Source organism: Nyctibius grandis, chromosome 11, assembly GCF_013368605.1.
Source record: "Nyctibius grandis isolate bNycGra1 chromosome 11, bNycGra1.pri, whole genome shotgun sequence".
Lineage (NCBI taxonomy): Eukaryota > Metazoa > Chordata > Aves > Nyctibiiformes > Nyctibiidae > Nyctibius > Nyctibius grandis.
This window is the reverse complement of record NC_090668.1, coordinates 7,557,462-7,572,740: the sequence shown is the minus strand read 5'-3', so window position 1 is coordinate 7,572,740 and position 15,279 is coordinate 7,557,462. Positions and strand designations below refer to the sequence as shown.

General features: G+C 54.3%; 2 protein-coding genes across 3 annotated transcripts in view; one reads left to right on the top strand and one right to left on the bottom strand.

The window, feature by feature from the left end:
• The first annotated feature begins 9,075 nt into the window (after nucleotides 1-9,075).
• On the top strand, nucleotides 9,076-11,667 carry ISL2 (ISL LIM homeobox 2). The gene is made up of 6 exons (XM_068410768.1): nucleotides 9,076-9,133; nucleotides 10,112-10,301; nucleotides 10,496-10,755; nucleotides 10,859-11,142; nucleotides 11,243-11,413; nucleotides 11,551-11,667. Exons 1-6 carry the CDS (start codon nucleotides 9,076-9,078, stop codon nucleotides 11,665-11,667), a joined length of 1,080 nt encoding a protein of 359 aa, XP_068266869.1.
• A 2,223-nt stretch (nucleotides 11,668-13,890) lies between these two features.
• SCAPER (S-phase cyclin A associated protein in the ER) overlaps nucleotides 13,891-15,279 on the bottom strand; it is a 154,559-nt gene continuing 153,170 nt past the window's right edge. For both annotated transcript variants that reach the window (XM_068410027.1, XM_068410028.1), the window contains one exon: nucleotides 13,891-14,478. In XM_068410027.1, the coding sequence (XP_068266128.1) occupies nucleotides 14,384-14,478 (95 nt within the window). In that variant the 3' untranslated portion in view covers nucleotides 13,891-14,383. The remainder of the gene's footprint in view (nucleotides 14,479-15,279) is intronic.

Here is a 15,279-nt window from a genome sequence, read left to right as displayed (position 1 = left end):
CCCTCGCTCCGGCGGCACCCGAAGGCAGAGCGAAGCCGCCGCAGCGGTCCGGGTGCGCGTACACCCCGAGGGGAACGGGCAGCACGTGCGCCTTCCGCCCGAACCGACCGGTCACCGGCACCAGCCGCCTCCCTTCTCCTCGTACCCCTGCCCTGGTTCTGCAGAGAGTTAAAGCCCTCCAAAGAGAGGAAAACAACAGGAAGTGGAGCTGGGCACGCAAATGCCTACGCTCCAGACCAGCTCCTCGCCCAAGCCAGTAAAAACGTGCCTTGCGATGAAAAAGAAGGGAAAAGTCTTCATTTGCGGCTGTGGAGCCAGCAGAAGACTGGGAGGCCCCAGCCGGTGCAGGCAGGCTGCCAGCCCCGACCCTCGGGGAATGGCCGGGGCGTTAGAGACACAGCAAGAGCACAGGAGATAGCACCGGCAGGGAGCGCGTGGCGCACAGCAGAGGCCAGACCTCACGGCATCCCCAAACATCGCGACCCACCAGCTGTCCGAGCGGTCTGACAGCTTCGACCAGTCAGATAACACCGGCACAGGACAGCATCCCCTCGCCAGGACAGATTTACGGCTGCCTCGCCCACACCCCTGCGCTCAGTCCCGCAACGGCATCGGAGAATAGCTCATTTGCTCTGAATAATTTATAGGACTCTTATTATTATTTATTACTCCGATTTCTCAGAACCCAGGCAAGACATTTTGTGCCTTCCCCTTCCACAGCACCAGGGTGCCCCAGGGGCTGGGCTGGGACTCACTCTATTTCCGTACCTCCGGATTTTTTTTCCGGGTGGCAAGGAGAGGGATTTAAAAATCAATGAAGCAAAATGTTTCAGGCCAAATTTACTGCTCAAGTATGTGCAGAGGCTCTCTGAAAACCTGGCGTCCCGGAGAAGCTGGCAGCAGCTGCACCACACTGGAGCAACCAATCCGCCAGCCCAGGAGCCCTGAGCACACATGGATTTGGGGTGTTCCCGACTGACCTCCCATCCCGGAAATCGCTAGATAGTGAGCCACGAATGCAGTTTCTTCCTTCCCATCCTGAAGTGGTTTAGAGGGAAAAAAAAAAACAACAAACCAAACACTGAACAATTATGGCCGTTGGACGGTTCTTCCAAGAATAAGCAGTGATCTGCAGCATGTCAGCGATTCGTTCTGCATTTCTGAGGCACCCTGTAGAAAAGCAAAAGGCAAACTGAAGAAAAAGGCTCTTTGGCTTTGCCACAGCCTTGGCACAGGATCACCTCTAAAATTTATTCTGCCACACGATGTTCACATCAGGTGCCAAGAAGTACTACTGCTTTACAGCAAAAGCTAACCAGGTCCAGCAATGCAAGCATCTGAACCAACAATTTACTGTGTCTCAAATCTCAGATGCCTCGGTAACAGAAAAAAAGCAGCTGTACTGCATATTCCAGCTTCCTGGCCCCGGAACACTACCTAAACTCCCCAAGCCCCAAGGGGAGGCTGCAGAGGGAAGAGCTGAAGGAGATAGCAAACCTTCAGGGCCTGCGCCTGATTATATGGATTAAAGTAGCTCCAGGGCTGCTCTAACTTCTGCCAAGGCCTGGCTCCACCCTTCAACCAGTCCCCAAAAAATGAAGAAAATGGAATGAGTGTTTGTTTGGGGCTCCTGTTGCATCTCCTGGATTGAGCAAGTGACTGGGGTAAAAAAAAAAAAAAAAGTTTTCACGAAGATGAGGAGGAAGATGATTTTGCTGAAGTCACAGGACCCTGAGATGAGTTTGAGAAGAGGATAAATAATTGAAGCAGCTCTTTACTGCCAATTTGAGAGATGGTTAAGGTGCAGCCTAACTTTAGAGATGTGAGGTTTTATATAGTATAGAAATCCCTGTCTGAGCCCTAGGTAATCCAACAAAAGGAATAACAAAAGCAACATAAGGATACAAAATAAGAACATCCTGGGCATCCTTAATTTGGCCATTATGTCTTTTTAATTAAGGTGTTTTACTCATTAAAAGCGTGGCACGCAATTTCATAATCCTATTTTAAGCTCCAAAACTGAGCTTCCAACATGCGCATCTCATGGGGATGAAATCCTTAATAAAAAGAAACATCATGTGTACCCCTAAAAACCCCAAAGCACAAAAATAAACAAACTGATCGCATCCAAGCGATACCTCAGACTGAAACGAAAGTGAGCCGCGATCAAAATTGACCTGATTGCGTCATAGCTCAGAATAAATTGATCCTTTCACTATGTATCTGGCTTACTAGCATACATCACATTTTCATGAGCAGAGTGACATCACCACCCTTTAGGTCAAATTTCAAGGTGTAGCGTCACCAATCCAGAGACATGACAGGCTTTTTATTATGTTTTCTGTTTATAATTTTGATGCAAAACCTCAGCAGCACTTCAGATGCACATAATCCTTATTGAAACTGGCTTGATGCGGATTACACCCTCAAGCACAAAGGAAGTCTTTATCACTTATGGCAGTGTTTTAGGAGCTTATAACTGTAATCAGGTAGGGATTATATCAGCACGATCCATATTAGCTGAACCATGGCAAAAAGCTTTTTTCTATTTGACCTTCCCACCTAGGGCAGGACAATAATAAAAAAGGTGAAACATGCAACAAACAAGTGCCACTGAAGGTAGAGTCACCGTCCACTGCAGGCAGAGGATAGTACTTTGTATTTTAAAAGAAAAATTAGTCATTAATTAGTGGAAGCAGATCCTTGTATGCTGCATTGTTATCCAGGATTATTTCATTAGGATCTGCTGACCCAATTTCTGCATTGCGAAGGGAATTACATTTTTTCACACTGGGGAGGGGGAAGAAATCAATAACACAGATTACTCAAACTTTTTAAAATATGGTTGCAAACAAGAGCAGGTGCCTGTATTGGTATCTCCACAAAAGCCAAATGAAACAAGAACCATTACAAATATCTACTCGTGTCTCTACTAGAATTGGATTTTGGTTCCCTTAAAATACATAATTCCTAATTAAAACATATGGAATCCAGCTAATACAGCCTCATGACTAAGGGATTTAGTGAAGGGCAGGAATTTTTTATTACTGTTATGATGGTCCCCTCTGTCACGGGTCATCCTTAGCTTAGTCCTCCTGCAATTGCCCTGGGGATAGATGACTCAGATAAATTAAAAGAGCTTCATTTGGGAAGCTTCCCCAACGCACGAAAGGATTCGTCTCCTAATCTGTCAAAATCCAATAACATTTAAACAACTGCAACCTGCTTACAGCTCAGCGGGGCTCTCTGAGCCACCAGGCAGGACCCGCAGCCCAGCACTGGACAGGCAGCAATGAGGAGGGATGGGACAAAAACCCACCTTGTAAGTGGCAGCAAGAGAGATCTCTGCTGCTGAAATATTTTGTGCCTAAGTGCTGCAAGATCACATGATCAAAGTGGTTCAGCCACCCCAGGACATTGCCCATCCCCCTGCACTCACCCCTTCCCCATGGCCACAAACGTGGGACCCTCTGCACAACATGGGACACATATCCCTGGGGTCCTGCTCTCTTGCTCCTCATCCTCACTGGCACAAAAATACATCTCAACATGTCTGACATTTGAGTTCCTTGATAATAAACCACCACAAGTGTGCTTAATGCTCTGCCCAGATCATCTTACAAGCACTCACCTGCATTTCTCGGGTCAGCAGATAGTCTCTCATGAGGCCTTATAGCAGCCCTCTGAAAGGGGACGATGCCATAAGCCCTATTTCCAAAACATGAAACAAAAGAAAGGGCTTCCCCACAGCAACAACAACCCTTCTACCAACACTGAACCTACAAAACCCCAACAGGCAGGTGTTTTCCCTTTCTTATAAGCACCTCTCACTTGCTAATCATTTCCATGTGCCAATCAAGTAACAGGGGAGTCAGGGAGCAACATCACATCACATTTGCTGCATATTACTAGAGAACAAGATCACCAGAGGAGTTCAAGAAGCCCCTTCTGCCGAGGTCATGGGTGAAAAGGGACCCTCATAACCTCCTGAAAGCAAGGCTTAGGTTACTTTGAAAGGCAGCTTGTCCTGTCCAGGAGCAGCGGTAATTTGTGCAGAGGACGAGGGAAGTGATGCTGGCGGGGACAGCTCTGCTCCCCTCCCAGTGCAGACACCCGCGATGGGTGTTTTGCGACCTGCTGCCCTCCTCCGACACGCAGCGTGCCTTGTGGCTAATGGGAGATGTGTGTAAAATTCTCTGCTGGGTTATAGCAGCATTATTTTTTAAACAGGTAGTTGCTTTTTCTGCCCGTTACACTGCTGGAGAGGAAGCCAGATGCCACTGTATTCCTGCTCATGCCAGCCCGAGCCGTTCCTGCAGAGGCAGGGACAGCCAGCGTGTGAAATCACCTGAGGGGAACAGCCCTTTCCATGCCTACAAACACTTCAGGGAAAGTTGCTTTTTCCTTTTTTCGTTCAGTTTCAGCTCAGTGAATAACACTTCAGTGCTAAGTGCAGCAGCTGCAATAGGCCTCTGTTTTCAGTGGTTTGGGACATGCTTGATTTTTGATATTTTATTGCAAAGCCTGTTGAGAGCTGAGCACCTTCCGGTGAAGTCACCTGCAGCTTATGCCACCTGGTGACAAAGGCTGATGCACCTCCCGCTTGCCCTGTCACAAAGTCTAAGATGCTACAACTTGCCCATTGCCTTTAATCCCACAGATAATGGCATAACAAGATCCAGTGGCTCGGGGTTGGACCTCAAATACACACTTAATTTGCCATTTCAGTGAAAGTAGTTAACAAGCAGGATGGCTTTGCAGGGAGTGGGGTGGCCTTTCCCACACTGGCAAGCTACATCGAGACCAGATGCATCTCTGGGAGACATGACTGAGGTCAACCATAAATTAACAGGCTCACTGCGAGGGGAAAAAATAATAATACTGGGTCCAATTGCATGGTCTGGTGTGAAGGAGGCCAGATGAGATGGGCCAATGAGTTCTTTCTGTGCCCATGAACTTTCTGAATCCTTCTTATCCGGAGGGGAAAAAAAGGCAAGGGCTCCTTTTGCCATTTCACCATGGCTGATTCTTAATCAATAGCAGGGCTGGCAGTAGCTCTTGTGCAATACCACTTTCCCCAGAGCTGGGCCCTGTTCCCCTGCAATGCTCCCAACCCCTGCTGGTCTCAGAAGAATTGAGCCCAAAGCTCCACATAGCAATTCAAATGCATCACCAGACATTAGGCCACCGGGTTAACCACTGTTTAATTTCGTCACATTTGTTTGTGAGTTATGTACGTGCCTTTCTTTTGTCAACATCTCCTTTTAAAAAGGATATTGATTTTGTTTTCAAAGGCTCTCAAAAATAAAATGAATGACTACATTCTAAGGAAGAGTCATTTTCTCAACAGCTGTAAATAATTTATTGTTCGCAACCCACCCAGATCAAAAGATACTTCATCAACTGATGTGGCAAAATCTGGTGCAAGCTGCATTTCTATTATCTCAGATCCAATTAACCATTTGGAGCAGACTAAAACATAACTAGATCAATCCAGAATCAGATTAATATCCAATCCATAATCACATTAATCACAATCTGTCCATAATTAGCCATCAGATAATCCCATTGGACAGGAGGTGACATGCAGTATCCCATTATCTCATTAATTATCTATTTTCAGTATCAGACATTGTCCCCAAACACAAGGAAATGTTTTTTAAAGGGAAAATGGACACGGAATTCTCCTTTTGCTACATTCTCCCCATTGAAGCCCCCAATGGCTCGACGTTGGAGTTTTACAACATTCCTTTGTTTCTACATGTTCTGTTAGAACTAAGAGCTGGCTTTTTCAGAGATGTCATCTTTTTAAATAAAATATGATTATCTTAGGAAGATGGATAAATAAAACATTTGTTTCATGTGAACAAGTTTATGAAAGAAAAGAAAATCCTTCATCAAAGGTTTTAATGGTAACATGATAACAATAGCTTTGCAATGCTAAATCTTATTGCAGATGGTTCCTGTCCTTTTTTTGTAATGTAAGTGAAATTGCGTTCCATCTGTTTTAATTTTATAATGGACTTAATCCATGGCTGGCTCTGAAAGAATCAGCATTTACTGCCTTTGCAATCTGCTGCAAACAAAAAAATTGTTACCGTTTCCCCTTTCTAGAGGGAATTTGTATTTCTATTTGGGAGCGAAAACCAAAGAGTTGCCCTGTAGAGAGTGGGAAGCGCTGTTAGCCGGCCTCACCCCGCGGCCAGGCAGCCCCTGCCAGCTCTCGCACCAAACCCAGCCGGAATTGCCCCGAAAGCGGTTGGAAGCTCTGGACGCACTGGGTGGAGGAGACCAAGGAGTAATCGGTGTGGCAGGAGAGATTGCATTTGGTTTTGACTAGCAAATGCTTCCAGCATTTCCAAGCGACCTGAAAGTGGTTTTCCAGAGGTCCTACCTGACCTGAATTATTCTATGATTTTATGATGTGCTTTCCCTTAACCACCCCCCCCACCCAAATGAACCCACAATTAACCTGTTTGTAACACATGGTGGTATCAGGCTGGTTTTATGCCTCTCAGCATTACCTGTAGTCATTTTAAAGTTTTTCGTACATCACCTAGAGGAGGTTCAAGGCTTTCAGCATTTCCCTGGCAAGTCCCTTTTGGGGATTTTCTTCTAAACTGCCCGTGCAGCACTGCCCACCCCGTTCCTACCTGCCCAGTCACAAGCCAAGCCCAGCCCCACCGTACCTGCCCGGTGTCAGTGCACTGCTCTGTACTGACACCGGGGTGCCTGCAGCACAGCTTTGTGCCCGTTTGGAAAAGTTTGGCTGGCTCAGCTGTAACCTTTCCTATTCCTAAGCTGGTGGGAGGTTTGGGAGAGCAGCGAGGACCCTGCCCTCAAGTGAGAAAAGGAGTGATGCAACATGGAGCATCCCTGCCAAGCTGCTGTATTCTTGACGTGTCTCATTCTCCTATCACTCTGACATTGTATTTTTGCATTTTATTGTTAACACATGCAGATACTGACTCACTCAGGGCTCCGTGGATTCTGACTCAGGCTGAAGTCACCCTTCTGCACCCCCTTTCCTGCCAGGTGCCCAGGCGTGGGCAGGACACCCTGTGCTGCCCTATGGCCATGGCAGCACTGTGGAGGTTCCTGTCACCCATCCCATGGGGTCACCTCAGTTTGAAGAGCCAGCCAAACTTTTGCAGTGCCCTTCACATCGCTCACCTGCCAGCTCAGCTCTGCCGCTGGCAAACGAGCCACGCCAACGGCAGGCAGCAGTCAGGCCACAAACCCCGACAGGCACCACAGCCACCCCGCCACTGCCACACAGGCAGGGGACACATGGCCTTGCCCTGCCCTGAGAATGTCATTGCCACACCGCACCACCGCACCTTCACACATGCCAGGGGATGGGCGGGGACGCCAAAATCCCCTGGAGACACATGCCCCTGCTGAACTGGGTGCCCCAAACACCATCCTGCTTCCCTCCTCGCCTCCTGCGCAAACTTAGATGTTTGCTTTCAACATTTGGGGTCCTCAAAGGCATGGCAGGGACTGTGGCCAGACTGGGGACAGTGGGTCAAATAGTCAAGCGCCGGTTATCCAAATGGTCCTCTCCCCCTCCTCAGCTTCTGGGGTTTTGTACCTACAGGGTGGCCAACTCGTACAAAAAACAAGTGCTTCAGCTGGGAAACCCATCCTGCCTCCCTTCTCCGAGCAAAGTAAGCACAGCCTGCCCTGAGCCAAAATTTAAAGTCACCGTGTCCTTCCCGAGCTGGACAGGCTGGTCTGTGCCTGTCAAATTCCGTGTGTAAAATTAAAAAGGTGATTTCGTGGAGGGGAGGGACAGGACCGAAGCCCCAAGACAGCAGCAATCTCAATTCCAGCACGTATAAGCTTTCATGGACCTTTTGAGCTACTCGTGCCTCTCTGCTGCGAAGTCTTTGAGAATTTAAAACTAAGTCAAAGGCCGCTGAAGTGCTCTCCCTATTTTTCTGCTAATGCACAGGAAGCCCATGGAGACTGGGGGGAAAGAGGGAGGAAAAATGAATACAAGAGCTAAAAAAGCAACAGGAGAGGTTCAGCTGCAGGAGCAGCACGGGATCAGGTGCATGAAAATGCAGTAAAATACTATTTTTTCCTCTAATTTCAACTCATCACGCGGCTGCTGCCCGGAACGGCCGCCCCGACGATACCGGCGATCCCGTTCGGGTTCGTCGGGGCGGCCCTCCCGAGCACGCCCCCCCATCAGGGAATCGCTCCGCAGGCGCGCAGCCTTGAGCCGGCGTCCACCGCGGAGCCCCCTTCTCGTCTGCCGCGGGGATGCGCCTCCGCGCAGCGACGGGGATTGTCCCGCTGCACCAGTCCGCGGGCACCTGCCTGCGGCACGCCGAAACACAAGGGAAAGGGACAACGAAATAAAAGGCGAAAGAGAGGGGAAAGAAGAGGAAAGGGGAAATAGAAGAAGGAGAAAATAAAAGGCGAAATAAAAGTCAAGGAAAATAATAGGGAAAACGGAGGGGAAAAAAGCGAAGATGAATCTCCATCTCCTCGGGCTCCCGATGCCGCCGTCCCCTCCGCGTACAGGGACGGGGCGCACGGCGCCGAGAACCACGCCAGGCGGTCGGAGAGTCCCGCGGGCGGCCGCGGCTGCCCGGTGGGTCCCGCAGCTGCCCGGTGGGTGCCGCGGCTGCCCGGGGCGCAGGGCGCGGAGGCGCGCACCCACCGGCCCGCGGAGGAGCTTCTTCCGCGGCGCACAGGGCTACCACCCTCCCTATCTGAGCCGGCGTCGGGCCACGCCAAGCCGGGCTCCCGCGGGGCGGCGGGGGGATCCGCGCCGCTCCGCACCGCTCCGCGCCCCGCCGCGCGCCCATTGTTCAGCACGGCCAATCCGCGGGCGCCCTCCCCGCGGCCGCCAATCGCCTCTGGGGGCCGCGCGGTGAGGTCAGCACCGCCCCCCCCCCCCCGCCCCGGCGACCGGTGCGCGCTGACATCACGGCGCGGCCCGGCGGGGCGGGCCCGGGGGGGGCGGGCGCGGCCCCCGCCCCGCGCCGCGCGGGTAGTGGTGGAGCGGCGCCGCCGCATCCCGCATCGCGCATCGCGGCCGGTGCGCAGGGGGCCGCCCGCATGGTGGACATCCTCCTCCCGCGGCCGCTCCCGGGCGCCATGGGGGAGCCCTCCAAGAGTAAGTGGGGACAGCCGCAGCGCAACGCGGCGCCGGGGCGGGCGGGAGCGGCGGGGCAGGCGCGGAGCGCTGCGGGACGTTGCGGGGCCGGGCTCCGCGCCGCCGCTGCCGTCGGGCGGGCTGGCGGCCGCCGCGCCACCGCGGCCCCGCGGGCGCGGTGACCGCGCGGGGAAGGGCTGCGGCAGCGCGGCGGGGGCGGGCGGCTGCGGGCTCGGCCCGTGGCATCTCCGGTGCCGCTATTGCCTTTCGTGCCCAGCGCTCCCCGACCCCCGCTGGCTCCGTTTCTTACCGAATGCCTGTCCTTTCGTCGGTCCGCGGCTGCTCATCTCATTTTTTCCGGCTGTTTCCATTTCTTTCTCTTCTTCCCTCTGCTTTTTCTTTCTTTCCTTCCCTCTTTCTCTGCCCGTGTTACTGTTTTTCTTTCTTTTTCTCTTTCCGTGTTTCGGTTTGTCTTTTTTTTTTTTCTCTTTCCGTTTTTATTTATTTCTTTATCTTTCTGTTCGTCTGGTTTTGTTTGGGTTTATTTCTCTTTATCTTTGATTTCTTGTCCCTTACTGTTTTCATTTGCCCATAGTCCCGTTTTAACTGTCTCTTTCATTTTTTTTCGCTGGTTTTGTTTCTTTTTCTGTCATTCCATTTCTACTGCTTTTTTCTTTCTTTCTTTTTTTCCTGAGCTTTTGTTTTAGTGTTTCTGCTTTTATTTCCTTTTCCGAAATGCTACTTTTATGTCTCTGTCTTTCTGCATTTATTTCCCTCGATCAAGTTTCTGTTTCTTTTTATTTCTGGCTGTATTCATTTCTTTCCTTTCGTGTTTCCATCCTTTCTTTCTCTCCGTGTTTCTGTCTTTATGTCTCTTTCTTCTATTTTGGAAAAAAAAAAAAAAGATAAGAATAAGAAAAAAAGTGCCTTTCCCTAATTCCTGGAGCTTCTGCTCTTGCACATCGCTGCCCCTGACCGTGTCCCACTCGCTCCCGGCAGGGCGGCCGGGGCTGGCCCTGTGCGCGGGCTGCGGGGGCCGCATCCAGGACCCCTTCCTGCTGCGGGTGTCACCGGACCTGGAGTGGCACGTCGCCTGCCTCAAGTGCGCCGAGTGCGGGCAGCCCCTGGACGAGACGTGCACATGCTTCCTGCGGGACGGCAAGGCCTACTGCAAGCGGGACTACAGCAGGTGACCCCGAATGCGCCGACGCTCGTTAAAATCCAACCCAACCAAACCCCGAAAAAGCACAAAAGCCCCTTAAAACCCCCGTATTTCCCCCAAACGAAATCCTGACTCTCGGCCGCTGCCCGCCCCCGCGGCGCCGCCCGGAGCCGCCCCGACGGCGCGGCCGCGGGCCCTGACGCCGGGCCGCCTCCCCGCAGGCTCTTCGGCATCAAGTGCGCCCAGTGCCGGGCAGCCTTCAGCAGCAGCGACCTGGTGATGCGCGCCCGCGACCACGTCTACCACCTGGAGTGCTTCCGCTGCGCTGCCTGCGGCCGCCAGCTCCTGCCCGGCGACCAGTTCTGCCTGCGGGAGCGCGACCTGCTCTGCCGCGCCGACCACGGGCCGCCTCCCGACGGCGCCGCCGCCCGCGGGCCGCGCAGCCCCGCGCTGCCGCCGCCCGCCGCCGCGCACCTCGCAGGTACCGGCTCCCTCTCGGTGTGGGCGGCGGGGAGGGGCGGGAGGGCTGCGGAGGGCGGGCGGGCGCCGGCGCTGACGGTGCGCACCCTCCCTGCCCGCCGCAGAGCCGGTGCCCGGGCGGCCGCCCGCCCCGCGGCCGCCGGCGCACAAGGCGGCGGAGAAGACCACCCGCGTGCGGACGGTGCTGAACGAGAAGCAGCTGCACACGCTGCGGACCTGCTACGCCGCCAACCCGCGCCCCGACGCCCTGATGAAGGAGCAGCTGGTAGAGATGACGGGGCTCAGCCCCCGCGTCATCCGCGTCTGGTTCCAGAACAAGCGCTGCAAGGACAAGAAAAAGTCCATCCTCATGAAGCAGCTCCAGCAGCAGCAGCACAGCGACAAGACGGTGAGCGCCTGCCCGCCCCGCCGGGGAGGGAGGTGAGGGAGGGGGGTCCCGCGCCGGCGGGCTCGGGCGGCGGCCGCGCTGAAGCCCCGTGTGCCCGCAGAGCCTGCAGGGCCTCACCGGGACGCCGCTGGTGGCCGGCAGCCCCATCCGCCACGAGAGCGCCGTGCAGGGCAGCGCCGTGGAGGTCCAGACCTACCAGCCGCCCTGGAAGGCGCTCAGCGAGTTCGCCTTGCAGAGCGACCTGGAGCAGCCCGCCGCCTTCCAGCAGCTGGTGAGCCGCACCGCGCCGGGCCGCCCCGTCGGGCCGCGGGGAGCGGGCGGGCCCCGGACCGCCGGGCCCGGGTGCTGCGGGAGGGGAACGGGGCGGGGGGGGACCGCGCCGGGCCCTCACCGCCGCTGCTCCCCCAGGTCTCCTTCTCCGAGTCCGGCTCCTTGGGCACCTCCTCCGGCAGCGACGTGACCTCGCTGTCCTCCCAGCTCCCCGACACCCCCAACAGCATGGTGCCCAGCCCGACCGAGACGTGAGGCGGCCCGGCCACCCGCCGCCGCGGGACTTCCGCATGCCTGCGCTCCCTGCATGAGACACCCGGCCCCGGGCCGCTCCCAGAGCGCCGGACAAACGCCTTTGTTTTTTAATTATTCTTATTTAAAAACAAACAAAAAAATGTCTTACTGACGGCCAAAAAAGCACCGGGAACCTCGCTGCCTTCACCAGACCGGAGAGAGAGCCCCCGCCCTGGTTATTTCGTTGTTTTGGGTTTTTTCCCTGCGGATTTCGATGTTTCTTTTCCCCAAAGAAACGCGGATTTCACCGCTGGAGCCCGGCACGGTGACAGGCTGCCTCGCCCGCCGCTTGCGCCAGGGGAGGCTTTTCTTCTATTTTGGGAAGGGAAAAGAAAAAAAAAAATACAAAGCGGGGAGAGACTCCCCCGGCGTCCGCGCCTTCCCGCGGCCGCGGAGCCGGCCTGGCCCTCCCTCCGCGGAGCCGCGCCGTCCAGCCTCATCTCACGCTGATGCCTCGCCCGGGCCGCGGTGCTCGGCCCCGCACGATCGCTGGTAAAACGGGACACGGAAACGAGACTTTTTACCGGGAAAACCAATACTAATAATGTTAAGTTATCAATGGACGGAGGACCGATTGTTTGAGCCTTTAACGAAAAAAAGTAAGTTATTGTTATTTATTGTCAGAGTCAGCGGTTGAATAGTGGGATTAACTATTTTGGACTTAATAATAAAAGAGAAAAAAAGAAAAGGAAAGGATTGAACGAAAAAAAGGGGCGGGAGGGCGGCGGAGGGGCCCCGTGTGCGCGGAGCTGCGCTGCCGGCCGGGGCGAGCGTCGGGCCCCGGAGCGGGTCGGGCCAGGGGCAGCCCCGCAGCCCCGGCTTTGCCCGCACGGCCTCTCCGCACCGCGCTAATCGGCTTTCCCGACCGCGGCCGCTCATTTATAGCCGGGGAGGCGGAGCGCAGCCCCCGGGCCCGGCCGTGTTGTGCCCGCACCTGCCGCGGTGCAGGGCCGCCTCGTCCCTCCCCGGGGACGGCGGGGACTCGGCCGTAGGGGCTCTCCCCGGGCGGCGGCGGCGACCCGTCCCCTCGCGGGTGTTCATTCCCCTGTCTAGACGCAGGCGGCGGCTCCTTATCTGCCTTTGGCATCACCTGAGAGCGCGGCGGTGGCGGCGGCCCCGGCTCCCGCTCCCTCCCCGTTACTCGGGCGGGAATGCGCTCGCGGCCGGCTACCGATCGCAGGCCTGGGCAGCCTTAGACCACGACGAGCCTCCCCCACGTCCCCATCCCCGGGCTATCGGGCCCGCGCCCTCGGAGGGAGGGGGCTGGGCCCTACCCGAGCACCCCGGGCCGCAAGGAGATGGGCTGCGCGGCGCCGGGGTGGGCACGGCACCGTCACCCCCGAGGGGCCGAGGAGGCGGGTGTGCGGGGACCGGACCCCCCGGGCGAGCTGGCCTGTGGGGTCGCCCCGCAGTTGCCGTCGGTGCGCACGGAGCAGCCCGGGCTGCCGGGCCCGCCTCGGCCAGGGGCTCCTCTGCTGCCGCCGGAGCGGACGGGCCCCCCTGGCCCGGGGACAGGTGGGAAGGGGGTCTCCCGCCCTCCCAAACCCGCCGCGGGGCCCCCGCAGTTACCTGGCTCCGGCCGGGTCGGGTTTCAGCTCCCCGCGCTCTCCCTGGTCTAGATTGAAGCAAGCTGTTTCCGTCACCTCGGAGCGGGGCCGCCTGGGCCGTAAAATCGCCTCCTCCGAGGCGGCCGGGGGACCCGAGGCCCCGCGGCGCCCTCGCTCTCCCCTCAGGCCGCGCGGCGGCCTCCCCTCAGGCGCGCGGCCTCGCCTCAGGCAGCGCGGCGGCCTCGTCGGGCGGTCCGGGATTGCCGCCGCCGCCGGCTCAGGTGCGGTCCGGGCCTGCCCGCTGGGGCCGGCGAGGGAGCCGCGGCCCGGGGCTGCCAAGAGGGGACGGTCCCGGTCCCCGCAGCCGTGAGCCGCCTGCGGCCCGGGATCGGCGCGGCCCCCTCAGCGCCTTCCCGCGGGAAGCTCCGTCGCCGGCGCCTTCCGCGAGAGGCGGGAAAATAAACCTGGCCGAGACACGCCGCTGTTTGAACGTTTTAATTCTGCTTCACGGAACTTTCACCGTTAAGAGAACAGGCGTTTAATTAAAGTCTTACCGAAACGTTAAAAACGCGTGTGATTAAAAAAAAAAAAAAGTCTTATGTGACTTAACCAAATCACCAAAAAATTACAAGCAAACTTTCCTCAGAGCCAAATTTGACAAATTCTTTAGACTTTTGATTAACTGGAATGACACCTTAGGAGCCTGGTTTTTTTTTTTTTCCTCTTCGAGCCTTGTGTTACTTATGGTAATTCAAACACACCAACATTTGTAACGCAGAAGTCACACTACAGACAGAATAAGTTATTTTATTACAAGATATATAGAACATATTTTCTCTATTTGCAATCTTATTTCAGCAGTTCTGCAGTGCAAGTACCACCACATCACAGGGTAAAAATACCCAAATCATGACATAGGATATGTGAACGAAATAAACTCAAATTATCAAAATTACAAAACAGAACCTGAAAGTATCTACAGTACTTAAGATATAAATAGTGCAAATTATATATCTACAGCGTAAGTATTTAGAGTATCAAAAACTTTCCGGAACAGCCTTTTAAAGAAGGTAGTCAACAGGAACTGGTCAGCATGACAATGTTAGGGATTTTAAAACCAAACATAACGCTCATTTTTTCAAGAAGAACTGTCGAGCTTCTTCCCAGGACTGGCGGGGGAATCTGTTGGACAGCTCAAGATAATCTTGAGAATTGAAAAATTTTTCTGTTGAAGACAGAACATAAAATTACCAAGTTATACTCTCTTAAGATGGCAATAAAACCAGAATAACGAACACGCAGCCAATTCGAGATACTTCAAGTCATTTACTCCCCTCCCTCTACCAAAAACTTCTCAAATCACGGGGTGACACTTCTGTGGAGCTCTGGACACTGAGGTTTCGCTTTAAAAATGGGGGCAGAGGGCTCTGATGAGCAAAGGCTTCGATCTTTAAGCTTTTGGATCAGGCTCTCTGCTTTATGCATCGGAAAATGCATAACATCTTTACACATTTTATGTTCCTGGACCCACCAGGGACCAGTTCAGCCTTGTTCAAGTTCAGGCAGCCTCGATGGTGCTCTCTCTGTGTAGCAGCTTCTTTTTCCACAAAGGGCTGTGGAGGAGTTTTGCTCCCCGATTCCCCCTAAGCTCACCGCATGATTACAAACGCAGCCTTTACTCCTACGAGCACTGCTGCTGACGTGGACAGGGCTACACATGCGTGCACAGGTTTGCGGGGTCTGACCCTTCGAGCAGCACAGCACCCAGCAATGAAGTTTGCGCTTTCAAGTTTTATTCCAAGCAGCATTATTGTCCCCGTTTGTTTTTTGCTGTCCTTCATATTCAAGTGATATAATGGATAAAAATAATCCTGCTTATACTATTATTAAGTCAGCTTTTTTGCAACTGGGTAATGTTTAGAAATCACACTCACATGTCACCACATAGTCATCTTTGTTTAAAAGTCTATTCAGTTTGAATAGCGAAAATAAAAAGCAGTTTTCCACTTGAATTTTAGATGTTTCT